This window comes from Prionailurus viverrinus, chromosome B3, assembly GCF_022837055.1.
Source record: "Prionailurus viverrinus isolate Anna chromosome B3, UM_Priviv_1.0, whole genome shotgun sequence".
Lineage (NCBI taxonomy): Eukaryota > Metazoa > Chordata > Mammalia > Carnivora > Felidae > Prionailurus > Prionailurus viverrinus.
In genome coordinates this window covers 138,206,750-138,232,087 of record NC_062566.1, presented here as the reverse complement: position 1 = coordinate 138,232,087, position 25,338 = coordinate 138,206,750, and the positions used below count along the sequence as shown (strand labels likewise).

Genomic DNA, 25,338 nt, shown 5'->3' with positions numbered 1-25,338 from the left:
GCACGTGGGTGGGTGGATGGATGGATGGACGGACGGTTGGGTGGGTGGATGGGTGGGTGGGTGGATGGATGGGTGGATGGATGGATGGGTGGATGGGGTGAGTGGGCGGGTGGGTGGATGGATGGATGGATGGATGGATGGATGGATGGGTGATAGAAGGGTGATGGATGATGGATAGATGGATCGATGGATGGGTGATAGATGGGTGATGGATGATGGATGGATGGATGGATGGATGGGTGGGTGGATGGGTGGATGGGGTGAGTGGGCACGTGGATGGGTGGATGGATGGATGGATGGGTGATAGATGGGTGATGGATGATGGATGGATGGATGGATGGATGGATGGTTGGGTGGGTGGATGGGTGGGTGGGTGGATGGATGGGGTGAGTGGGTGGATGAATGGATGGATGGATGGATGGACGGATGGATGGACAGGTGGGTGTGTGGATGGGTGGGTGGGTGGATGGATGGATGGAAGGAATGGATGGATGGTGTGAGTGGGTGGATGGATGGATGGATGGATGGATGGGGTGAGTGGGTGGGTGGATGGATGGATGGATGGATGCGTGGGTGGATGGGTGGGTGGGTGAATGGATGGATGGATGGATGGATGGATGGATAGGTGGGTGGCTGGGTGCATGGATGGATGGGGTGAGTGGATGGGTGGATAGGTGGGTGGATGGATGGACTAAATAATGGACAGGTGGAAGGACAGATGGACAGATGGAAAGATGAATGGATGGGGTGGAAGGGTGAGGGGTAAGTGGACTGACAGTTGAAAATACAAATGAATGACCCCCCCCCCCAAGGCAGGTGGAGTCACCTGCTCACACTGGCTTGAGCTGACACAGGAGGTGACAGGCCAGTGGGTTGCTGGGCAGGCAGAGGTCTTGGCTGGGGAGAGCCCTACACGGTCTGGGGAGAGCTCAAGCTGGGTCCCCACAGCCTGGGTTTGGCTCCAGGCTCTGCCCTCTCAGATGTGTGACCGTGGGCCAGTAGTGTTCCAGCTCTGAGTCTAGCATGGCTAGCAGAAGGCACAGGCCAAGGGAACCCTCTGGGGCCGTTCATCTCAACGGGCAAGCATTACCATTATTAGCACCGAGGCCGGCCTCAGGCCTCCTCCAGCAACACCAGAGCCCCGCTGAGCACAGCCCTGCTCAGCCGGTCTTCTAGAAGGAGACACACATCACACAAACAACCCAGGCCTGGGCTGCCGCAAAGGGCTCTGGGAAAGGGGTTGGCGCTGGCCCCACGAGGCACAGGGACTTTCTGGCCAAGGGGCTTGACACATTCCAAAATCCATTGTTACATTTCACAAGAAAAGGAATAACTCTAAGTTATTTTTTGTTTTAAAGCCCTCCAGACAGAAGAGAGGCAGCAGAGTGAAAGCCCCACGTGGAGATGTGGGCCTTCCTTTCCCATCAAATGCAGGCAAACACAAACATTTTCTTTTTTACTATCATTTTGTGATTTGCTTCTGTCCTCTATCAACATGCCTGGGACGGCTTGTCACCACGGTTCCTGCAAACTCCATTCCTGTGCACGTCCACGGGTGCACGTGGTGTGGCCAAGGGGTACAGTGCAGGGCGGCGGGGGGGCGGGCAGGAGTGAGCCAGGCTGCCTGGGCTCAGCCCGTCCCCACTGTGTGACCCAGCTGAACCCCTAGCCCGCCTAGTGTCCTCGTCCGTGAAGTGGAAATTCTATTACCTACTGCTGTACAGCTTTGGGAGGACCGAAGGGTCAGTGGCTGTAAAGTTCTTGCAGCCACTCCTGGCAGGCAGTGAGGCACTCTAAATATCACCGCTCCGACTTAATTCATCAGTGATACACGTTGGCTTGTTTCCAGTTTATAACAGAAAGGCCTCCCATAAGCCTGCTTTGGGGGGTTTCGTCCTTTCGGGGGAGCACACTCAGAGGGGGACGGCTGGGTCAAAGACACCTGCTCTATCCGTAATTTTCACACACTTTGCCACTGGGGCAGGATTTGGAGAGGCGGAGGAAAGGCAGTGGGGTTTCTGGGCGAAATGGTTCAGGGGCCCGGAGCGGGCACGGGGGCCCAGGCTGGCCCCAGAGACTGCCAGCCTTGGCATTTCCAGAAAATGGGCCTCCACGGCCAGGAGAGCCCAGGGTCTCACCCAGCTCGCTCTGTGACCGAGAGCAAGTCACGGACCCCCGAGCCACGCTTTCTACGTCTATAACACGGGACAGGAGACGAGAGTATATGCACTGGGCCTGGGCCCTGCTGTGCTTTGATCTACATAACACCCAGCTGGTTGCTGCAGACCGCACGGCCCCAGGCGGTGGGTAAGAATGCACCCATCTTTGGAAGGAAGGGGTCTCCGGGTGTGGCTGTCGTGTGGGTGAGATGAGCCCCAGACCCAGTCCTTCTGGACACCCTACCCTTCCTGACATCCCGAGGGGTTAGGGCCCGGGGCCTGGGGTCTCTAAGCCTGTGTGGCCCCCTCCCCGGGAGGGAGGGACCTCAGGGCTACCGAAAGGAATCTAGTCAAAGCCCCCCGTCCCCCGCCCCCCAGCCAAGCTTACAGACAAAACTCACAGGTGTCTGCACTTGGCCCGAACTCTGTTTTGCTCGGTTACAGGGCCCTCCCTCCCTTCTCAGAAAATAGACCACAACTACAAAACATATTCTTCTCTAGCCTGACCACAGCCCACATCCCGGAAAAGCCCCAGGCAGAGCCCCTCCTGGCACCCTCCTGCCCTACCTGGCCACGTGTGGACCCCTCCCCACCCCCCACCCCTCCACGGGCACAGCTACAACCCTCCCACATCCTTCCAGACCCCTCAGAAGGCCCCTGACAGAAACTCGGAGCCGACATCCCTCCTGATGTCTGGCCCTTACCCCCCTCGCAAGTGAATCCCCCCCGTCCCCACTCATGGCTCTACTTGGTGCGATTATAGGCCGCCCGTGTCACCGGCCACCCCAGCAGCTACAAAGCATGTAACAGAGTGCTCCCCGCTGCCTCCCTGCCGGGGCACTGCCTTTACCCCTGACGTGGGCACAGGCTTCAGACTCAGGCTCCCGGCCCCCTGGAGCCACTCCCGCAGGACAGCCGGGGACACTGTGGGCCAGAGACAAAAAGCAGGCGGGAACCAGCAAGGAGAAGAATTCGAGGCCCGCTCTGCCATGATGACATCGATGGACTCAATCTCCTAGATGCAGTTTCTCTATCTCCGAACAGGGACAACAGCTACCCCGGTACAGGGGTCGAGGGAGGTAAGGACCGTCGGGGCTCCCGAAGCTAGGAATCAGATGCGGCAGGGGTGGGGCTCGGAGGGCCGGCCAGCAGCGTCAGGCCTGACCCCGCTGCTGACGAGTCCCCAAACTGTCGGCCCCTTCAGCTCCCGGGCCCGGCCCTGCCCGCACCCTGGCCGTGCCCCTTGCTCCCAGGCCATAGCTCAAGCCCTTCCTGTCCCGCCTCTTCCAGCATCTCCCAGACCGTGGCAACCCCTTCAGGCCTTGCCCGGGAAGCATCTTGAACCCTGGAGTGCACTGGCCGGAAGGGCTGAGATGGTTGCTGGCCCGGGGTCGTAGGTGTTGCATCTGAACAAGGTGACCTCTGATCCCTCACCCCCCCATCCAAGATGCAGGGAGTTGGACTGAGGAACAGGAAACTCTCTCCAAAGCGGGACCTGAAGCCTGAAGCCTTCTGCCAGGCAGGCATTCGTTCCCCCCCCCTCATTCCGGCGTGCGTGTTCTCGTGCAGGCCTCGTGCTGGGCACTGGGGTCCAGAAGTGGCCTAGATGCTACCCTCGCCCCCCTGCAGGCCCGGCCCGGCCGGGGAGTATATACTATCTATTCTTGCATAACAAATTATCCCCAAACTTAGCAGCTTCAGATGCCAAATATTTATTACCTCACAGTTTCTGAGGGTCAGGAATCGGGGAAGAGCTTGGCTGGCTGGCTGTGGCTCAGGGTCTCTCGCGAGGCTGCGGTCAAGCCGTGGGCACGGGCTGCACCATCTGAAGGCCTGACGCGGGGCTAGGGGGACCCCCTTCCAAGGTGACTCTCTCGTGTGGCTGTCGGCTGGAGGCTTCGGTTCCTCAACGCGGGGACCTCTCTACAGGACCTCTGTAGGACCTCTCCAGGACAGGACTGGTCCCCACATGGCTCCCAGCTTCCCCTGGAGCTGGTGATCCAAGAGGGAGAGAAAGGGGGCGGCCACAATGCCTTGGTGACTGTCTTGTAAGTGACACAATGTCATTCCCAGTGAATATTTTTTCTTTTATTAAATTTTTTTTAAATGTGTATTTTTGAGAGATTTTTACTCATTTTGAAAGAACAGGAGCAGGGGAGGGGCAGACAGAGAGGGCACACAGAATCCGAAGCGGGCTCCAGGCTCCGAGCTGTCGGCACAGAGCCCGACGCGGGGCTCGAACCCATGAACCGCGAGATCATGACCTGAACCGAAACCAAGAGTCAGACCCTTAACCGAGTGAGCCACCCAGGTGCACCCCCCCCCCCGACCCAGTGAATATTTTCTATTACTAGAAGTGAGTCACTCACCGTAGCCCCACACTCGGTGACAGGCACATTAGGAAGTGGGGAGTCTAGAAGAATTAGTGGACGTGTTTTCAAGCCGCCACAGAGAGCCAGGGATGGAAACGGGTAGGTGTGGCCAGCCTGTCACAGAGAGAAGCCAGTCTCCACTGGGGCAGTCACAGAGGCCTCCAGGAAGGGGGGGCACAGCTGAGCCGCTCGGGGAAGACGGCAGGGACTCCCAGGAGCTCAGGTGACCGGGCATACCCCCCACCCCCACTGGACCAGCAGGGAGTGGCCTCCAGGAAGCCCCCTGAGGGCAGGCTCACTAGGAAGCCCCTGCTGTTACACAAAGACGCTCAGCTCAAGGACAGACGGGGTAAAGGAGAGAAGCGTGCCCCCCACCCTCCACTTGGAGGGCAAGGCCCCCCATGAGGGGGGTATACCCCAGAGGCACGCCTGGCCCCCAGCCAACCCCACGTGCCACCTGGGGGACCGAGGACAAGGACTCCAGAGAGCAGAGCCCGAAGCAGCAAGGCAGGTGGGAGAGGAGACCGTCCACATGAAGCGGCCCCAGGAAGACGCTGCCTGGCCGGACGGCGGCACAAGGCCCTTCCTTCAGGGAGAGGTTCTGGAACAGGGGGGACTCCAGCTCCAGGATTCTGGATTCTAGGATGCTGCAGGCTTTCTCTCTGTTCCTTCCTCCGCCAGTTTCTGGAGCTGCCCCAGGCTCCTCCCGCGTCTGTCCTCCCCGAGGGCCTGCCTGCCACATCGGACTGTCCCCACGCGCCTCTGGGCTCAGTGTGTGTCGTTCTCTGTCCGCCGCCACACCGTCCCCCGCCTTCCGTGGTGTCAACTCCAGCTCACCCTGCCACCGGGACCACGGCCCAGGTGGGGACACACTGCCCTCCTCTGGCCACTGCCCTCGGGTGCCCGCCCCTCACACAGGCAATCCACCCGGGTCGGCGGTCTGCTCTTCCGTCCCCCACACCAGACGGTGTGTGGCCCCAGGGAGGGCACAGCCAGGCGGGCTCACGCGGGGCCCCAGAGCCAGCCCAGAGGGTGGGCTCCAGGAGGCCCGTGCGCCACACGACCTCCAAGTGGGCGGCAAGCACATGCTGTCTGCCTCACCTGGCTGAGAGCCTCCGCCCAGCTCCTCTGTCCTGACCAGATGGCCCGACCCAAGCTGCAGACCACCGCTGGGGCCCCCAGGTCCGGCGCTCTCGGGCAGGCCCCCTGCAGGCTCTATTTTTATACTTGAAGCATTTGCCCTGCGTTTATTTATATCATTCCCATCTTGAGTTTCTGGTCATCTCACAACCTGGCCGGAGCTGGGGCACCTGGGTGGCTCAGTGGGTTAAGAGTCCGACTCTTGACTTCGATTCAGGTCATGATCTTGCGGTTCGTGGGTTCAAGGGCCACATCAGGCTCTGTGCTGACAATGCAGAGCCTGCTTGAGATTCTCTCTCTCTCTCTCTCTCTTTCTCTTTCTCAAAATAAATAAACTTAAACAACAACAACACTATCTGGCCAGAGCCTCCCTCGCTCCGGTCTCTTGGTCACTCCAAAGCCAAGTGGGTTGGGGCTGGTGCCCAGCACAAGGGAGGCCCACAGCTCACCTGGAGAGGCAGCCCTGGGGAAAACTATAAAATTTCCAGTGGAATGAACGTGCAAGAGGCCCACACAGCATGGTGGCAACTTCGGGGTTGACTCAATTTAAGCAAATCGTTTCAAGTCTACCTAACAAGAGAACTCTGGGCACCATGAACTTGTGAGGACAGTGGCTGCCTGTCTCCAAGGGGTCCCAGGCCCTTCAGCCTCTGAGGCCCAGAGTAGAAAGACTCGCTTAGTCGGGGGGTGAGTCGCTGTGAGAGTGGATGGGATAAGAGGGGCAGAGGCACAGCCCCATGGCAGCCACATGCTCGCTGGGGGAGAGACCCGGAGGGTAGTTAGTTCTCATCAGTGCCAGGCAGCCAACCACAGCTCACGCCCCAGTGCCCGCCACCCCCCAGACCTGCTCGCTGCGGCCTTCAGAAGTTCTGGGGCCAGAGTTTCCCCTCCCCGGCTGGACACTTGAAGATGCCTGTAAGAAACCCCAAATACCTCAGCTGAATAATTAAGTCAACTCTTCTCTTCCGTTTCCCACAAAAGCACCTGCCCCGTGGGGCTCTTTGAGTTGCTCTGGCCCCTAGGATCCTCCTGAACCCATTTTACGAATGAGGAAACTGAGGCCAAGAAGGCTCACAGGGTCACGCAGCCAGGAGGGGCCCAAGTTGAGACTGCAGAAGTCAAGTTCCCGAACCTGTCCTTGGAGACAGTCTCAACCTGCAGCCCCCAGAGCCACCTAAAAGCCCCGGAAGGGGCCACTTTCTTTTTTTTTTTTTTTTTTTTTTTTTTTTTTTTCAACGTTTATTTATTTTTGGGACAGAGAGAGACAGAACATGAACGGGGGAGGGGCAGAGAGAGAAGGAGACACAGAATCGGAAACAGGCTCCAGGCTCTGAGCCATCAGCCCAGAGCCTGACGCGGGGCTCGAACTCACAGAGTGCGAGATCGTGACCTGGCTGAAGTCGGACGCTTAACCGACTGCGCCACCCAGGCGCCCCTAAGGGGCCACTTTCAATGCCAGTTTCTCGGCGCCTGAGGGGCTCAGTCAGTTAAGTGTCCAACTCTTGATGTCAGCTCAGGTCATGAGCTCACAGTCCGTGGGATCAAGCCCCAGGTCAGGGCTCTGCACCAACAGCAGGAGCCTGCTTGAGATTCTCCGTCTCCCTCTCCCTCTGCCCCTCTCTCACTGCCGCATGCTCTCTTCCTCTCAAAATAAATAAATACACTTAAAAAAATAAATGCAGGTCTCGAGCCCCCCTGCTCCCTAAGTCTGATTCCTTAGGTCTGGTGAGGTGTGTCTTAGCCACATTTCTGGGGGGCTCCATGCCGGAGGTCTAGAGTGGGGAGCCTGTGGCTGGGGCCATAGGGCAGGACGGGCCAGGGCCCCACTCCCCTCACCCAGGCCTGGCTCCTCAGCTGCCCGCTCACCCCCTGCCAGAGCTGGCAGGCTGATCCCAGCTTTTGAGTCAAAGCAGACGGGCAGGGTCTGGCTCTGCGCACACACACACACACACACACACACACGCACATGCACACATATCCCAACCCAGGTCCCATCCTGCCCCTCTCTCGGGCTCCTCCTTATCGCGGCCCACTGCAGCCCGGAGGAGAGAAACTTTGTTTCTGAAGTTTTTAATTCTAAAAACACATGTTATTATTTTTGTAATGTTTATTTATTTTCGAGACAGAGAGAGTATGAGTGGGAGAGGGGCAGAGAGAGAGGGAGACAGGGGATCCGTCGTCCCAACTGGGGGCTCAAACTCACAAACCGTGAGGCCATGACCTGAGGCGAAGTCGGACGCTTCACCGACTGAGCCACCCAGGCACCCCTCTAAAAATACACTGTAGGAAAAACCATCACCCAGAACCCCCACCAGCCCTCACCTTCTTCCCAGAACACGCATCCCTGGAGAAGGGTCAGGCTGTCGGCCGGGAGGAGCCTCCCGCCTGCCTCCCCCTCCACCCAGGGTCCGTCACCTTCCGCGGCTCTGGCCATTGAATGATTCTGTCCCCCACTGGGCACCTAGCTTAGTGTTAACAAAGAGGACAGAGAAGGTCCCTGCCCTGGTGGAGCTTACATTCTAGGGGAAGAGAGGGGATAAACACATAGAGCAACAAATGAAGTCACTCCGGGAGCTGAAAGAAAGCAGAGTGTGGGAAGGGGTGGCAGACTCCCCAGTGTAGATGGGGAGGACCAGCCAAGCCCCTCGTGCGCAGGTGAGAAGTGAGCAGGGGCGCCGAGTCCAAGTGAGTGGGGAGCCAGTTGACCGTCCTGCCCTCCCCATCCCACCTCACCCAGGTCAAAACAGCCCCTGTCACTGAATCCAGCAGATTCAGGGGTGGGGAGAACAGAGGTGATTTCCCTTTCCTCTTTTCCTGCTGGTGTTTCTGATTCTTCCACACTGGATCCGTCTTGTGTAGGAAATGATAAAAGCTGTGCAAAATAGAAACCACACCATGTACTTGACGGTGACCTGGCTTGACCTCCGTCCCCTGTGACGTTCCCTCTCTCACTGGCTGTCCTGCTCTGGCCTTGGACCCCCCCCCCCACCTGCCCCTTAAAGTTTAGGGTCTGGGAAGAGCCCTGCAGGGTGGCTTTCCCTGGCATGTGGGTGGGGCCTGGGCTCTGCGGAAGGTGAGGCGTTTGAAAACATCATATTCTGTGCTGTAATGTATCCTCAGGAAATGAAACAGAACGTGCATAGAACCCAACCGCTAATGTGATAATGCAGGCTCCAAAAGATGGACACGTGTAACTCTTTGCGATGACTTCCTCAATTCTTTCTGGTCTCTCCCTAACCGCCATGGGAGCCCCTGGAGGTCAGGCTGCTGACCCCCAGGAGTCAGGGCTCCTGCAACCTGCCTCAATTGTGACACTAACTTAAGGGCACGTGCATTCTCTTAAGGCAAAAAAAAAAAAAAAAAAAAAAAGTAGCTCATCGTTGTTTCCTTATCAAATGCCCCATTATAACTTTGTGACTCACTGCCTCATTAAAGTACTTGACTTTCTACTCAAGCCCCCCAAAACACGCTGCGGGCATTTTGCTTTACCTCTGGAGGCCTTGGCAACCAAGGGACAATGTGTTTGTAAGGGTGGGTCTCCTGGATGTAAGTTTAATCATCATGGCCTTGGAGGCCTCCAGCCACAGTCAACTCCTGCCCCTGTTTTGGGTCTGGGCTTCTCCTGGGGCCCACATGCTATTGTTTTCCTGGCTCCTCGAGGTCAGAGGCTGGCGATATTCAAACCCAGGCCTCCAGACCCCTAGTTCAGGGCCCACCAGCCATCACGAGCACTGGACTAGGAGTCAGCAGACCTGGCTTTGGGTCTCTGCTTAATGAATGTTCTATTTAGAGTCTAAGAAGAATCAAAGGAAACCACTAATGATCGTTGGATCCCTGGTGGCCTTGTATCACCATAGTCACTACTTACCTACCCCTGAGAAATCCCCTCCTAGCAGAAATATAGAATCTTTAAAACCTTGGGTATATGGGGCACCTGGGTGGCTCAGCTGGTTAAGCTTTCAACTCTTGGATTTTGGCTGAGGTCATGATCTCACAGTTTGTGAGTCTGAGCCCCGCTTGGGGCTCTGGGCTAACAGCACTGGGGCCTGCTTTCTCTTTCTCTGTCTCTCTCTCTGTCTCTCTCTCTCTCTGTCTCTCTCTGTCTCTCTCTCTCCCTACCTCTCTGTCTTCCCCTCCCCTATGGAAGTGTTCTTTCCCTCAAAAAAATAAATAAACCTGAAAATAATAAAAGAATAAAGCCCTGGGTACATATCTATTGTAATCCCCATCCTTCTTCCAGAAATGGTAACATGAGAATAAAAACTGTGGTCTGCAATCCGGAAACACGCAGGTCCTGACCACAGAATCTTGAAGAAGGAAGTTGAGCCGCAGGCCTGACGCTGTTATCTGACTCTCATTGTGCAGGAGAAAGCGCCCAGCCAAGTCGAGTCCCAGCCGGACAGTCCAGACTTCACAAGGCGCTGGGGAAGGAGGGCAGGACACGTCGCTGAACAGGACACTCCCCCAAAGACCAGGGAGGGGTCCTTGTCACTGCCAACCTCAGGGACTCTCCAGGCGCAGGACCTGGCTCCTCCTCGTCCCCCTCGTCCCCCGCGGCCCAGCGCCCTCCCACTTGGGCCGGCTCGCCCAGTCCTTCCCGAGGCCTCCCTTGTCGAGGCCCCGCGCCGGCGCCCTCCCTGCCACCGATGGCCTGTGTGCGCCCGTCCAGGAACCTGCCCGGATCCACACCCCTCCGCGGCCCAGCAGCGCGCAGGCAGGTGCGCGTCCCCGAGGGGCGCCCCACAGCCCCCTTCCCCTTTCCAGCTCCCCGCCGTCCCGGGACCCCGCGTGCGGGCCCGGCGGGCGCGCAGGCGGAGGGGCGATTCGCCGCCCCAGGGGTATCACAGCTAGTTGTGTCGGAGCCTTGCAGGGCCCTGGCGCTCCGCGCCCCTTGACGCGCCCGTGTCCCCATTACACCGGCAAGGACTTGAGGTTCGGCGGCCGAGTCGGGATCCGGACCCAGGCCCCAGGTTCAAGAGTCCAGTCCAGAGCGAGCACACCCCGCCTCCCGCTCAGCTGACCCGTGTCGCTCACTCCGGGAGGTTCCCACCCCTGCACAGGCCGCCGTCAGGCCCCGGGCTCCCGGGCCCAGCCCCACCGTCCCAGCACCGCGCGCACCCGGCTGCGCTCCCCTCCGGAGCCGCGCGGGCGGGCGCACGAAGCACACTCTTTGTCTGCGGCGCCTGTGCGCCTCCCCCGCCCGCCACGTCCACCCCCCGCCTGGCCCGCCCCGGACACGCCCAGCCAATGAGGCGCGGCGGCGGCGCGCAGGGCCCGGGGTGTTGTCCGCGCCTCGCCCGCCCATTGGCTGCGCTCCGCACCCCCGCGGGAGCCCGGCCGGCAGGCCCGAGGGGCGGGGCGAGCGGCCCGAGGTGCGGGACCACTGGCTGCGGGTGGACGGCCGCGAGGGCGAGCGAGCCGGCCGGCCAGGGACGGGCGCCGGCGGAGGACCCGCGCTCTGAGCCGCCGCCGCCGCCGCCGCCCCCTGCCCCCGGCTGGCCCCGGGCTCCGCGCCAGGAGGCGGCGGCCAGGCCGAGTCCCAACCGTGCGAGCCGGCGGGACCCCCGACGGCCACCAGCCCGGCGAGGGGCCAGAGGAGAAGGACGAGGAGGAAGGGCAGCCTCGCCGGGGGCCCGGCCATGGCGCTCGACTTCCTGGCTGGATGCGCTGGGGGTAAGCAGGCGGGCGGCGCCCACCCGGACCGCGCGATCTCGGGAGGCCGGAGCCAGGCGTGTGCGGGATGGGAGGCCGGCTCACCTAAGGGCGCCGGGCTTTCCTCGCCTGAAACACGGGGGTAACGATGCTCTCGTCTCACGGGGCTCTCGGGGACGTGCCCAGACAACAGGCCGGGAGGGCGTCTAGCACGCCGTCCGCGAGGGCAGGTGGCGTTCGAGTCCTTCGGGGCTCGTCCCGACGAGAGGTCTGGGGCGCCGGGGCAGCACCGTGGCTTGGCCAGGTGGGGGACCGCCAGGAGGACGTCCCGCCGCCCGGTGCGCCCCGCTCGCGCGAGGCCTCGGGCGCATCTCCCTCCCCGGTTCCCGCATCCTCGGCCCGCGCCCACGGCCCCAGAAGTTGGGGGCTGGCTCCACCCCCTTCCCCGCAGGTGTCTGGGCGGGGCTGGGGCCACAGGAAGACCCCCTAGGGGGCTGGCCTTGGAAGGCCCGGAAGGGCGCCGGCGGCCCCTAGGGCGCCGAGTCATGCTTTGGGCATGCCTCACCTCCCTAATCCGTTCAGGGAACTGCTGGCGGGGGGTCTCCACCCGGGTGGCGGAGTGGGCCTGACACGCGGTGTGGGCTAGCCCTGTGCTCACGCGTGCGTGTCACCGGTGCGGGGCACCTTCACCCAGACCAGGCTGCTAGGGTCCTCCCCAAGCCTGTGTCCCCGGGAGGGCCGCTGTCAGTGTGCAACCCAGGATATGCCATGGGACGACCCTGGGCATGGAGCCGGGCCGGGCGCTTCCCTGTTTGGCCTTTAGCTTCTTTGCTTTTACTTGGAGAGTTAATTTATTTAACGGGTATTAACTGCGAGCCGGGTTATGTCATTCCCCAAGGAGCTGACAGAAGAGCTGGCTGCATGGCCCCAGGCCTGGTCCTGCTCTGATGGTGGATGTCCCTCCTCCAGCACCTGAAATTGCTTTCACTGTTTATCCGCTTGGGTTTGGCGTTGGGCACCCTGGAGGAAGAGGAGTGACAATGGCCTGGGGCATTTAAGCCTCTGATTTCAGCTTCCTGCTCTGGGCAAGAAGAGACTGGTGGGGAGGGCAGTGTGCCAGGGAAGCGATGTGTGTCAAGAGATTTAAGAACTTCCCAGCCTGTTACCCAATCAGGCCTCAGGAAACCACCGGGCTGGGGTCTGCTGAAGGGGGAAGAAGAACCCCAGGGCCTTTCGTAAATGCGTGAATTTCTCCCAAGCCCAGGCCAGAGGAGACAGGAGCGGGCAGCCTCTGCAGATCCGGGTCTCAGCTCCCCTGTTCCCCTCCCCGCTCTGGTGACTGCACCTGCCACCACCCCTGCTGGCTCCTCCTGAGCCCCCACACCCTCCTCTACCCACCCCGCAGTGGTGGCGCAATGAGCCTGGACTGCCCCACAGCCAAAGCCCCTTTCCAGCTTCTTGGGGAATGTGGGTTCTTTCCCCAGAGGAACAGGATTCCTTCTGATTTCTCCCGGGTGTCCTGGGAGCTGTGGGGTTTGAGGTGGAACTCATCCTGAGGCCAGGCCTGCTTAGGGACCCACCCCACCCCTAGACACACGGGTTCAGTCACTGTAGGCTCTGTGCCCAAAAGGCCATGCCTTCTGCCCTCCCTCACCGAACCCACCCAGGAGGGATCCTGTCCAGGCTGCAGGGTTGGGGCAAGGTCAGGGTCCAGCACCATGCGGAGCTATGGGCCCCAGCCCCTTCCCCCAACCCCCAACTGCCCTACTCCCACCCAGGGGCAAGCCTGGGGCTGCTGGTGGCACCTACCTCCCTGCTGTGAGTGGAGGCCTGAGTCTCCCAGGCCGGTGAGAACGGCAGTGGCTGCCACAAAGCCTCTTTGTGAGGGTTGTCGGCTTCCGCTCCCCTGAGATCCTCTCCTGGTCTTATGTGACCCAGGAGAAACCTTGGCCTTGAGAAGTGGAGGGACTAGTGAGACAGTGACCAGATTGTGTCCCTGGCACAAAGTAGCCTGTGCAGAGGGACTGTCTAGGAACTGGGCGCGGGCCGCGCCCCCACCTCAGCGCCTGGCCCTGGAGGCCCCCGCCTCGTTACTTCGGCTTGGGCTCTTTCAGACCTGGACCCAGAGCAGGGGGACGACGGTGCTTCTCCTCGGCCGCCTGGGGTTCCCTCTAGATTCAGATTCCTGGGAGGGAGAGCGGTACGTCACCTCTGATTGGTGGAGTGTCGGGTCACGTGTTCAATTTCACCCGCGGGGAGGTGGGACAGGTGCCTTGATTGACGGCATCCCGGCGCTCGCGTGGTAGGAAGGTCAGAATGTCTGCCTTTGCTCCGCACCAGGGGGTCAGTCCCAGGCGTGCAGCCCGCCAGCACCCTGTGCCCCGAATGGGGGTCTCCCTGCCAGGTGCATGGATAGGAGGAGGCGCGGCTCCGTGGTGGGGCCGGGAACCCTGTGTGGGGAAGACAGGTCTGCCATCCAAGTGTCTCCTGCAACGCCTGCCTCCGGGACCGTCGCCCCCCACTCCTACCCCAGAGGGCCCGGCGGTGCCCTGAGAAACCACCGTGTGTAGGGCAGTGGGCACTGGCTGTGGAGGTGGGAAAAGGATCTCCTTGTGGTGCCTCAGCGTCCTGTCGGGGCGCTGGCCTGGAGGGGCTTCCCCGTGAGGTTAAAGGGTAAGGCTTGGCAGGACTGGAGGCCCTGATGGAGGCAGGCCCACTCTGTTCCTGTGAATGGGGATGTCCTGGGTGAAGACACTCAGCCCCTCCCCTGAGGGCATTGAAATCAGCCTCTGGAGCAAGTGGCAGTGCAAATGGCTACCACTGGAGGTCTTGGGGGGGCCTCCCAGCTGAGGCTGGGGGAGGGGGAGGGGAGGGAGAGAGGGTGGTTACCCCTTCCATCCTGGAGGCTGATGAAGGCTGGAACCTGAGAAGTCTGGGACCAGAGCCAGGACCCGCCACGCACAGGAAGGGGACCCCCAGCATTTCCGGCACCAGCTTCTTGGGGACCCCACAACTGGGCCTGGCTGCAGAGGGCATGGAGGTCCCCAGGGGTCCGCAGCTGGAGAGAAGGGAGGTCAAACAGCGTACCCCCAGGCAAGTCTCAAGTCTCTAAAACCCAGGGAAATCAGGGCCCAAGAAAATAAGTTCTAGAACTGGGCTTCTCAAATTTAGAAAATTCACAACATGCTATGACGGAGAAGGTGGATCTCAAAAGATAGAAACAAAGTGTGTCACAGAGGACCAGAGGCACGGGCGCGGAAGTCTTGAGGGAAGAGACACCTCGGGGAGGTCTTTTCATCTTCCTGTGAATGTTAGGGGTTCCAGAAGGAGAAGAAGTTCTGGAGATGAAGATTACGATGAATAAACGATAGTGGAAACTTCCTCTGATCAGAAAAAAGGCCTGAGTGTGCAGAGAGAAAGGGCTGGTGTACCAGGCAGGGGTACTTAAAAAAAAAAAAAGACACACCCTTGGCATCTCCTGGTGACATTCCTGAAATCTGCAGATAAAATCTCAGAGGCTTCCCGATAGAACGCATAAATTACTGACAAGGAGCAAAAAACGTACCGGCAACGGATTTCTCAGCTGTGGCACCAGAAGCGAGAAGATTCTGGGACACGGCCACCCTGATGGCCTGGGCCTGGGAGCCTCACCAGAGCACAGGACCGTTGTTCCCGGATGGTGTTACAGAAATAGACTCTGTAGGCCGTTTGCTCATGTGTTAACCTCCGAGGAGAGTAATCAAGAAAGGCTCCAACAAAATGGCAACTGATCGGGGTAGAGACCCCAAGAAGGGGGTAGAGGGGAGGAAGTGAGGGAACAGTTCTGAATCTCGTGGGGTCTAAACGGGGTAGAAGAGGAAGCTGTCAGAGTTGGAAACCTTGTTGGGGCGGCTCTTACTGAGCACTGGGAGGGGGGCAGCAAGGCGGGGGGCAGAGAAAGCCTTGGGGGGGGGGGGTGACGGTTCTTGTCCTGTTTCCACATAATGATTAAAAGTAAGAAACAAGAAGAAACCTTTAGCCGAACTTGGACACTAGCAGAAGGCGGAGAAGTGGCGGGTGGCCCGAACCAGCCAACATGCAGAAAGACAAAGGGAAGAAATAAGCCATTCACGTGAAATGAGATGGAGTCGTGTCCGATGTCCCGTCTCGGCAGAACCGGAGGCGCCTTCAGACGGGAGCGGCGGAGAGCGGGAGCTCGCTTCCAGGAGCATCGAAAACAAGGGATTAGGACCAGGTTGAAAATTAACCGTCACCAAACCATGCCAGGCGCACGCAACCAGAAGGAAAGCGGGATCGGCCAAGTTCGCGTCAGACACAGCGGATCCTAAGGTCCAAAGCATGAGACAAGGTGAGGGGGACGCACGACAACATGCAAGCTGTCAAGAGGCGCGGTGACTCCCGCTAACCGCTGGGCGCCCACCACCCTGATGAGCAGCCCCAACGGGGGGCAAGAGAGGTGAGCGGGGAAGGAGGAGGGCTCCAGGCCCAGGAGGTCTAGGCTGCAATCCTCGCCTCACCACTCTCTCGCCACGCAGCGTGGACATACGACTTCCTTCGGCCTCAGGTGCCTCATCTGTAAAATGGGCTCATAGTCCTTTCTTTACATGTGAGAGGGAGAGTTAGTCCACATACAAAACTGAGAACAGTGACCGGCAGGTAGAGACGTTAATACTGTCTTAATTAGAAACGCTCCCAGCGGTAAGAGACCTTTAAGAGATTCACACACAAAATTCTAGGGAGGAGAGCGTGGGAGTCGAAGCCACCTTCACCTCACTGAGCCTCCTCCCTTTCTCCTTCTGTGAATGGGGTCACGAGGTGCCTGATTCCCAGCGATAGTTACACCTGAACAGCACTCAGGACTCAGAAAAGGGTTCAGAAGCCAATTTGGAGAGTGATGTCCCCCGAGGTTTTGGGGTTTTGGCAGAGGCTGGACCGATGCATCCTTGCGCGTGATCACAAAGTCCCGAGCTAACTCCCCGGGTCCCAGGCAGCTCCCACGCGGGGAAGGGAGTGGCCAACCAGTGCCTGCGCTGCCTGGGCCCTGGGTCAGTTTTGGGGGGTGTGGGGGGGGACTTGATGCTCTCACCTGCACAGGCAAGGGGAGTGAGCCACAGACCCCGAGTCCTTTGGGAGCTTGGCCAGCTGGTGAGTGGCGGAGGGAAAAGTCAAATCTGGGTGGCCCTCTGACCCCAAGTCCACAATCCCTGGGGCCCCCCCGCCATGCCAGGAGGTGTTTGGAGCAACGGGACCATCTCAGAACTAGCGTGTGCGGCTTCCGGGGGCCAGCTGTCCTCAGGCACACGGACCAGTCAAGTGCAGTGGGAAGCGGGGGCTGGAGAGACCCCAGCGTTGGGTTGGACAGATCCAGGCTTGACCTCAGGGGTGTCATTCCCCCCACACCCCCACTGCTCGTGCAGGCATGAGGATGAAGGAGCCCACAGGGTGCCTGGCACACAGTAGGTGCTTGGGAAATGGCTTTTTCCCCTCCAGTCCCGTGGCTCCCATGGGGTCCTTGCAGGAAGGCCCCTGTGCTACAGGTTTCTGAGGCATTTGGGTGACATACCCCTTTCCTCCCCCAGGTGTGGCAGGCGTGCTCGTGGGACACCCATTTGACACAGTCAAGGTGAGTCTCTTGTCACAGTTTACTCTCAGGTCCTTGGGGAGGGGCAGACACTGGACATGCGCAGGGCCGGGACGGCTAGAGTCCCCTTTCCAGTGACCCCCCCCCCTTTTTAAAAAATATTTCTTTTTGAGAGCGAGCGAGAAAATGAGCGGGAGAGGGGCAGAGAGAGGGGGACAGAGGATCCAGAGCAGCTTCTGCGCTGGCAGCAGACAACCCGACGTGGGGCTCGAACTCATAGACCGTGAGATCATAACTTGAGCTGAAGTCGGACACTCAACCGACTGAGCCACCCAGGCTCCCCCAGACATCTTTTTTTTTTTTTAAGTTTATTTTTTTAAGAGCGAGCAAGCATGAGCAGGGTAGGGGGCAGAGAAGAAGGGAGAGAGAATCCCCAGCAGGCTCTGCATCATCAGCACGGAGCCTGATGTAGGGCTCGAACCCACGAACCGTGAGATCATGACCTGAGCTGAAACCAAGAGTCGGACACTCAACCGACTGAGCCACCCAGGCGCCCCCAGACATCTTCTTGAAAGAAAGAGCAGTTCAGAGAGAAAATGCAGAAATACAGAAAAGCCAAAGCTGGTCAGTATTTCCCATGAACGTGATCTTCACAGAAAGATCATCATTGGCACGAAACAGAGTGTTTCCCGAGGGCTGGTGTCCACCTGTGCGGAGTGTGTGGCCCTGGGCCAGGCGCTTAGTTAGCCAGTTTCTCGTCGATAAACTGTCCAGATCCAGGTGGTCAGATGCTCAAAACAGAAACAGAGGAAATCCACGTCCTCCAGCTGGAAATTCCCAAATCAGAGTCTCTCCCTGCTGCTGGGGTCTTGTGTCCTCACACCAGTCAGGTCTGGACCTTTCCTTGCCGGCTCCCACCTGGGACTCAGGGCGAGCTGGAAGCAACAGGGCACTGGGCCAGACCTTGTGTCCCACTGTAAACACTGAACTTGGCACCTCATCCTGCTGGAGCGAGGGTAGAGCCAAGGCAAGGATGTCATCCCTAGCTGGGGTTGAGGTCACTTCCTGTCCCCTCTTTTTTCAGCAGAAGCCAAGACGGTCGCTGGCCAAGAAAAGGACTAGGAACTCAGGGGCTGGGGTTTCCTCCGGCACAGGCATGAGGGCCTAGCTTTATGTATTGGCTCCGACCTTAAAAGTTCTGCCCTAGGCCTTGTACAGCCCAGGCCTCCGGCTAGCCAATCTGCTGTGTGACCTCAGGCCAGTTGCTTGACCTCTCGGCCCAGCATTCTCGCCGGCAAACTGAGGGGTTAGGCAAGATTACGGAGGCCATCCTGGTGCCCTGTGCTCAACAGTATAGTTTGGGTTGCGTGAAAGGCTAGTTCTGAAGAGCACAGATTTTCTTCCAACCCATCGTATGCAAGTTACGGGGGAGGCGGAAGGGTCACTGCTTTCTTGCCACACGGCGACCCCTGCCCTACACAGGCCTGCCGAGAGCCTGTCCACACAGCTGCCTGTGCACTGCCTAGCTGGCCGTCCTGTGAAGCCCGTCCACAGGCCAGAGCAGCCCAGGGCAGCCTGGCACTGTCCACGTTACGCTTGTGGTCACATGTTGTAAATGCCTCTGTATCCAGCCAAGAAGTGACTCCCGATTCACTTCCTCAGCCCAGCTTTGCAGGGGCCACGCCTCTCGGAGCTATGACTCAGCCTGGGCAGCCCCAGGCCCCTTCAGCTAGCCCTTGCCCCGCCCCAGGCTGAGGCTCCCGCTGGGCCCCCTCATCAGTGCCCCCAGGCTGGGAGTACTTTGTCCTGGGGTCTCTGTCCCTCTAAGCCCCTGGGTGATTTGGGTGCAGGAGCCTCTCCACCCCACTGGGATCCTCCTTGGACCCCCTTAGCTTGCGCCTGGAGGGTGGTCTTTGAAGAAATCCATTGGGTGACTTTTTTTTGGCCACTGTGGCCCAGCAGCATCACATCTAGGCAAACCTGTCTTTAAAAAGCCAATGTCTTTTTTTTTTTGTTTTAATTTTTTTTAATGTTTATTTATTTAAAAAAAAAATTTTTTTTTCAACGTTTATTTATTTTTGGGACAGAGAGAGACAGAGCATGAACGGGGGAGGGGCAGAGAGAGAGGGAGACACAGAATCGGAAACAGGCTCCAGGCTCTGAGCCGTCAGCCCAGATCCCGACGTGGGGCTCGAACTCCCGGACCGAGAGATCGTGACCTGGCTGAAGTCGGACGCTTAACCGACTGCGCCACCCAGGCGCCCCAATGTTTATTTATTTTTGAGACAGAGAGACAGAGCGCAAGTGGGGTTGGGGCAGAGAGGGAGACACAGAACCCGAAACAGGCTCCAGACTCTGAGCCGTCAGTCAGCACAGACCCTGATGTGGGGCTTGGACCCACAAACGGGGAGATCGTGACCTGAGGCGAAGTCAGACACTTAACCGACTGAGCCACCCAGGCGCCCCAAAGCCAATCTCTTTTTTAATGTTTATTTATTTTTGAGTGAGAGAAAGATAGAGCGGGAGCAGGGGAGGAGCAGAGAGGGGGAGAGGGAGGAGGAGAGAGTGAGAATCCCAAACAGGCTCCGCACCGTCAGCGCAGAGCTCGACTCAGAGCTTGAACTCACTCACGAACCATGAGACCATGAGCTGAGCTGAAATCAAGAGTCAGACGCTCAACCGACTGACTGAGCCACCCAGGAGCCCCAGTCTTCTTACGGAGAGGAAAAACCCGTCCCCAGTAATCACCACGGTCACCCAATGGTGGTGACCCCTCTCATTCTAGTTATGGGCTGGTACACTCATTTGGTTTAATGTAATGCTGTATTACTAATGGCCATTATTTTTTACTGGCTACTTTCCATTATGAAAGTTAAACCATTCTCATTCAAAGAAAATTGGAAAGTGTAGAAAAGCCAATTAGTGCCTTATACTGACAAATCTCTTTGCATGTTTTGTATACCTCCTTCAGGGTCTTACCCTCTCCGTCACATTTTCTTGGTTGGCTTTCTATTACAAAAGTAAGGTAGGCTGTAGAAAAAAGTTTTAACCATCATAGAGACATATAAACTAAAAAGAAAAAAAGGCCTTCATATAGACCCTTCCCCAACCCTTGTTCAGATTTCTGTTTAGAAATCTGAGCAGAAATGTCCTCAGACCCATATATATTCCTTGCTTTTAGCAAAAGGGGGGTTTCCTTCAATAGCTCTGTGGTGGGTTTTTTTTGTTTTGTTTTTTTTTTAAATGTCTTATTTATTTTTGAGGGACAGAGTGCAAGCAGGGGAGGGGCAGAGAGAGAGAGGGAGACGCAGAATCCGAAGCAGGCTCCAGGCTCCGAGCTGTCGGCACAGAGCCCGACGCGGGGCTCGAACCCGCGAACCGCGAGATCATGACCTGAGCCCAAGTTGGTCGCTTAATCGACTGAGCCATGCAGGCGCCCCCGGGGTGGTGGTGGTTTTAACTGAAATTTGACACGTGTAGGAAAGCGCACGATGCTAAGGGTACAAATCTGTGAATCCTCGTGAAGCACACACCTGGGAAAGTAGAACAATGTCCCCTCCCCCCATCAGGAGCCCCCCCAGTCCTCCCAGCAACGCTTGCCCTTTGTCCGGCCGTCCGCTCTCCTAACTTCTTTTTTAACGTAAGCTCTGTGCCCAGCGTGGGGCCCGAACTCACGACCCCAAGGTCCAGAGCTCTTCCGACAGAGCCAGCCAGGCACCCCCACTCGCCTGACTTCTCACGCCATGGTCCCGTCTGCCTCTTCCCGAACCTCATGCAGTCGGACTTATGCTCCAGAAGGCGCGAGGGGACACCCGTGTCCCCCGTCGGTTCGTGCCGTCTCATGGCTGGGACATCCGCTGTGTGCTCCCAGACCCTTGGGACTGGGACTTGAGTCCAGGACTTGGCTTTCCTCTTCTTCCCCCAGAAGCAAGCCCCTGTCCTCAGACACGCTACCTTCGCACCTGTGTCTGTCCTACTGCCTAGACACGACTGTAATCAGGGACGCTGGGGGCAAAACCACTTTCACCGGCCAGTGGCCAGCCCAGGGCGGGGGCGGGGATGGCGAGGTGGGTGGGGGCTGGCCCCGGGGGCTCCACGCCCGGACGTGCTGTTGAAATTTTGTGTTGCTTTAATGGCCTTTACTTTCTGAGCTAGGGGCTGCCTCCGTCCGTAGCAAAAGTGTAACTTTGTTGTCGGTGAGCGTAAGCCTCGCCCTGGAGAGCGCTAGTAAGTAGACCAGGTGAACCGGGCCCTTCTCTGTCCTCGCTGAACCTGACCCTGGGCCTGAACTGCACCCTGCCACACCCCTCCTCCCCACCCCTCACCCCCAGAGTCCCCTCCCTGAGGAGCAGGGGACAGGTGAACTTGGCCCGGCGCAGGTCGTGGGGCGGGGACCCGGCTGGGGCTGGTTGGGGTCTCTCAGCCATGTGGAGAGCTGGGAGCCCTTCTGGCCGTGTGAGACAATCACCACTTGTCCGGGGGCGGGTCCACCAATCCGAGATCCCGTCACCCCAAAATGTTCACCTCAACTCTAGATATTACAAGACCTGGGCCCCGTTTCACCCCCAAACCTAGTCCCCCAAGACACCTGGCCAGCAAGCACTCGTCCCAGGTCCGGGGGTCAGAAACAAAGGGGAGAGGGGCCTCTGTGCTCCCTGTGGGACCCGAGCCTGGCCTGAGCCTGGGCCTGAGCCGGTCCAAGCCGCAAAGACTGGAAGCCGCTGTCCAGGTAGGTGTCTGAATGAAAGCGCAACCCAGAGCGGGGAGGGCCGTACTTCCTGTCACTTCTGCTACCACGGCCCACTCAGTGCCCGTGTTGGGGGCTGCGCGCGAGAGAGAAGTGGTCCAGGTGGGACGCCAGACCACGGAAGGGAAAACGAAAAGCCCTCATGGCACAAAAACCACCCAGAGCGGCGCTCAAGGTGATCCTCTGTGATCACTGTTGGACAAACACTTCTGCCTTTCTCTGAAAATCCACCCCTCCCCCCACCAAGAGCCGGCAGCAGCAGCCAGCCACGGGGTGCGCTCGGTCGTCAGCGCCTCTGGGGGCCGTGGCCACCAGCCGCAGAGGTCCTCCTGTGCGGAGATGGTACGTTCGTGTTCTTAGAAAACGTTCTTTTGTAAGTGCACTTAGCCATAGAAGGCCCACTGGAGGGCTCTCACCAGCCAGCACCACCCCCCCCACACACACTCTGGCCCCCACCAACACAGAGGAGCTGCCCATGTCCCTGCAGAGGACAGACAGCCTGGGCGGAGTTGCAAAACATCTCAGCCTTAGTCTTCCCATCTTTGAAATGGGAGGGACAAGCGCACGCACCTCGGCTGGTGATTCCAACGTTAGGCCCTCTGGTGCTGCTAGGCACAGAGTGGCATTCATGCCATGGCCCTGGCTGTGGTGATGATTGCTGAGTCCGCCCCTGAGAACGTGACTTAACCTAGCTACCCCCCACCAACCCCCGGGACCTGGATTCCAAGTTTAGGAAATGTGCTCCCACTCCGAGCCATGGGGCCTGAGCGTCAAGCCCAGAGATAAGCTCTGGGGCCAATCGAGAACACTTTTTTCACAGTAAGAGGTTCTGGACCACAGGGCTCCAAGGGTGGCTGGGCGTGAGCCCCCAGGCCCCGAACGTGGTGACAAGGTCCTGCGGTCGCTAAGGAGGCCATGAGCTCCTCTCCTGTCCCTGCTTGGTGAACTCACGACCACTATCCGCACAAGGGGCTACTGGCAGAAATCGGATCCCTCAGCATCCGAGCCTCCTTGCCTTTAACACCCATGGAGGCACTGCCAGCCCCTGACGAGGGGAGCTGAGTGATAAGAATTAGGTGAGAAGCCCCCTCGGCACGGGCCATGGTTTGCCGCCGGGACAGTGGGGAAGTCCGGGGAGGTGCATCGTGCAGAGACAGTGCCACAAGAAGCCTGGGACGTCTGAGATCCTGGGGGCCCTCCACCCCCTGTGCAGTTTGCCCACTGACACCCCCTCACTGAAGAGGCAAGGACGCCTGGCTCCGCCCCATCCTGGAATCCCAAAAGCCACAGAAGGCTGCTTGGCTCCCTGGCGCTCCTGGAGAGGGAGCCTCCTGGGCTGTCCCGAGTGCTGGGCCCGCCCACCTTTCACGGGGCCCTGTCCTTCCAGGTACGGCTGCAGGTCCAGAGCATGGAGAGGCCTCAGTACCGAGGGACCTTGCACTGCTTCCAGTCCATCGTCAAGCAGGAGAGTGTGAGTGGCCTGGGTCAGGGAGGTGGGGGGAGGGGAGGGGGAGGGTGGCCCTGGGACACCGGCCTCTAGGACGTTTTGGGCCCCAGACCACAGAGCTGGAAGCGAAGGTGTCAGCGGGACTACGGGCAGATCAGCACTTTGGAAATGCGAAGGTGTGAATGCCCAGACCTCGGACATCGGGGACACTGGTCCTGGCAGGATTCTGCTTGGTCCTCCCGAACCCGCGGGCTGGGCTGGGGCCGCCCTCCGCCCCCCCCCCTCCCCTCCCCAGCCCCCAGGCAGGAGCGCACCTGACGCGCGTCTGTGTGCCCCGCAGGTGTTGGGCCTGTACAAGGGCCTGGGCTCGCCCCTCATGGGGCTCACGTTCATCAACGCGCTGGTGTTCGGCGTGCAGGGCAACACCCTGCGGGCCCTGGGCCGCGACACGCCGCTGAACCAGTTCCTGGCCGGCGCGGCGGCGGGCGCCATCCAGTGCGTCATCTGCTGCCCCATGGAGCTGGCCAAGACGCGGCTGCAGCTGCAGGACGCGGGCCCGGCCCGCACCTACCGCGGCTCGCTGCACTGCCTGGCGCACATCTACCGGCAGGAGGGCCTGCGCGGCGTCAACCGGGGCATGGCCTCCACCCTGCTGCGCGAGACGCCCAGCTTCGGGGTCTACTTCCTCTCGTACGACGTGCTGACGCGCGCGCTGGGCTGCGAGCCCGGCGACCGGCTGCTGGTGCCCAAGCTGCTGCTGGCGGGCGGCACGTCGGGCATCGTGTCCTGGCTGTCCACCTACCCCGTGGACGTGGTCAAGTCGCGGCTGCAGGCCGACGGGGTGCGGGGCGCCCCGCGCTACGGCGGCTTCGTGGACTGCGTGCGCCAGAGCTACCGCGCCGAGGGCTGGCGCGTCTTCACGCGCGGGCTGGCGTCCACGCTGCTGCGCGCCTTCCCCGTCAACGCCGCCACCTTCGCCACCGTCACCGTGGTGCTCACGTACGCGCGCGGCCCCGAGGCCCGGCCCGAGGGCGACGCTGTGCCCACCCCGTCGGGGCCCGGCCTGGCCCAGCCCTCCAGCCTGTGAGGCCGGCGCGCGGGAGCGCCCCGGGCTCCGGACCGCATCGGGCCCGGGCTGGATCCCACGCGCCGGCGAGGGGCGCCCTTGGCCGCAGGCTCCACGTGCGCGGTGTCCTCGGCCGTGAAATGGGGGGCCTCACACCCGCATCGTGCACTCCCCGAGCGCAGAGGGGGCGCCCCGCGGCGCCCCGCGTGCACGAGCCCGTTGCTGTTACCTGGGGAGTCTTCCGGAAACCCAGCCGACACTCCAGCCCTTTCCTGGGGTCCGGGCCGACACCACCGAGGGGTCTTTGATGATCCACCCGTGGGCTATCCAGTGACTAACTCCACCCGGCAGAGCCCCAGGGACACTTCTTGGCCACCTGTCCATTCTCTGTGTTAGGGACAGAGGGGCAGCTCCACATAACTCCTGGTGTCCCAGAATACTCTGCTGGTACCCCCCAGCTTCTCCGGTTGGCACTGCTGGGAACGCCGTTACTGCTGCCACTCCCACTGGAGGGAGACCTGGGGGACCCGCTCAGAAGCTTGGGGCCAGCTGGCAGCTCCGTATTAGCCTAGGGGCTGGGGGACCAGCCACTGGCCACTGGGACGGAAGATGGACAGTTAAGTCCAGCTGCGGGGCGGGGAGGGCTTGCCACCCTCTAGTCCTCAGGCTGCCCGTCTATATAATGGGGACACGGGTCAGCTGCTGTGTGGGGCTCTGGCCCGCTACCACTGGCCAGTTCCCTAGGTCATCGGGGACGTGGGTACAGGAAGATCCCCACTCCCCAGCAAATGAGGTCTCTCCCAGGGAGTCGTGCTTGGTGTTCCCATGAGGCCACAAAGGAAGGGCTGTTCGTGGGCACGGGTGTGGCCAGTGTGGGCCCCTCTGGGCCAAGTGGGATCCGAGCCTGTGCTCCTGGGACTATGAGCCTGGGGCAGCCCCAGCACATCTGGAACAGCGTGGCCGTGTGTTTGGACAGGGAGGCGGATGGTTTTGCACAGGTTGGAAAGGACTGTGGCCTCCTTTGCCCTGAGTGGAGCTCAGCCTCTTGGGCCATGTGATACGTTCTCCCAGGAGGCAGACTGGGGTCAAGGATGACCAGACTCTAATCCTATTCTCGTGGTGTCATTGCTGTATAGAAATCGCTGAAGGAATAAAATATTCTTTGTTTTCTTAA

General features: G+C 59.7%; 2 protein-coding genes across 12 annotated transcripts in view; one reads left to right on the top strand and one right to left on the bottom strand.

Moving 5' to 3' along the window:
• Positions 1-11,548, bottom strand: part of SLC25A47 (solute carrier family 25 member 47) — a 19,610-nt gene extending 8,062 nt beyond the window's left edge. The window contains exons 1-3 of one of the 2 annotated variants that reach the window (XM_047862483.1): positions 11,429-11,548; positions 4,529-4,645; positions 3,879-4,151 (exon numbers count right to left, since the gene is read on the bottom strand). The gene's annotated coding sequence lies outside the window, so the exon portion shown is untranslated. Of the gene's footprint in view, positions 1-3,878; positions 4,335-4,528; positions 4,646-11,428 lie in introns of those variants that run through there. The other variant, XM_047862484.1, reaches the window with a different exon arrangement.
• Positions 1-25,338, top strand: part of SLC25A29 (solute carrier family 25 member 29) — a 25,821-nt gene extending 483 nt beyond the window's left edge. The window contains exons 2-8 of one of the 10 annotated variants that reach the window (XM_047862475.1): positions 1,359-2,303; positions 2,923-3,238; positions 5,213-5,392; positions 10,037-10,385; positions 16,903-16,946; positions 23,039-23,122; positions 23,439-25,338. In XM_047862475.1, the coding sequence (XP_047718431.1) occupies positions 3,179-3,238; positions 5,213-5,392; positions 10,037-10,385; positions 16,903-16,946; positions 23,039-23,122; positions 23,439-24,185 (1,464 nt within the window). In that variant the 5' untranslated portion in view covers positions 1,359-2,303; positions 2,923-3,178 and the 3' untranslated portion in view covers positions 24,186-25,338. Of the gene's footprint in view, positions 1-692; positions 3,239-5,212; positions 5,393-10,036; positions 10,390-10,666; positions 11,345-16,902; positions 16,947-20,235; positions 23,123-23,438 lie in introns of those variants that run through there. The other 9 variants (XM_047862474.1, XM_047862473.1, XM_047862476.1 and 6 more) reach the window with 9 other exon arrangements.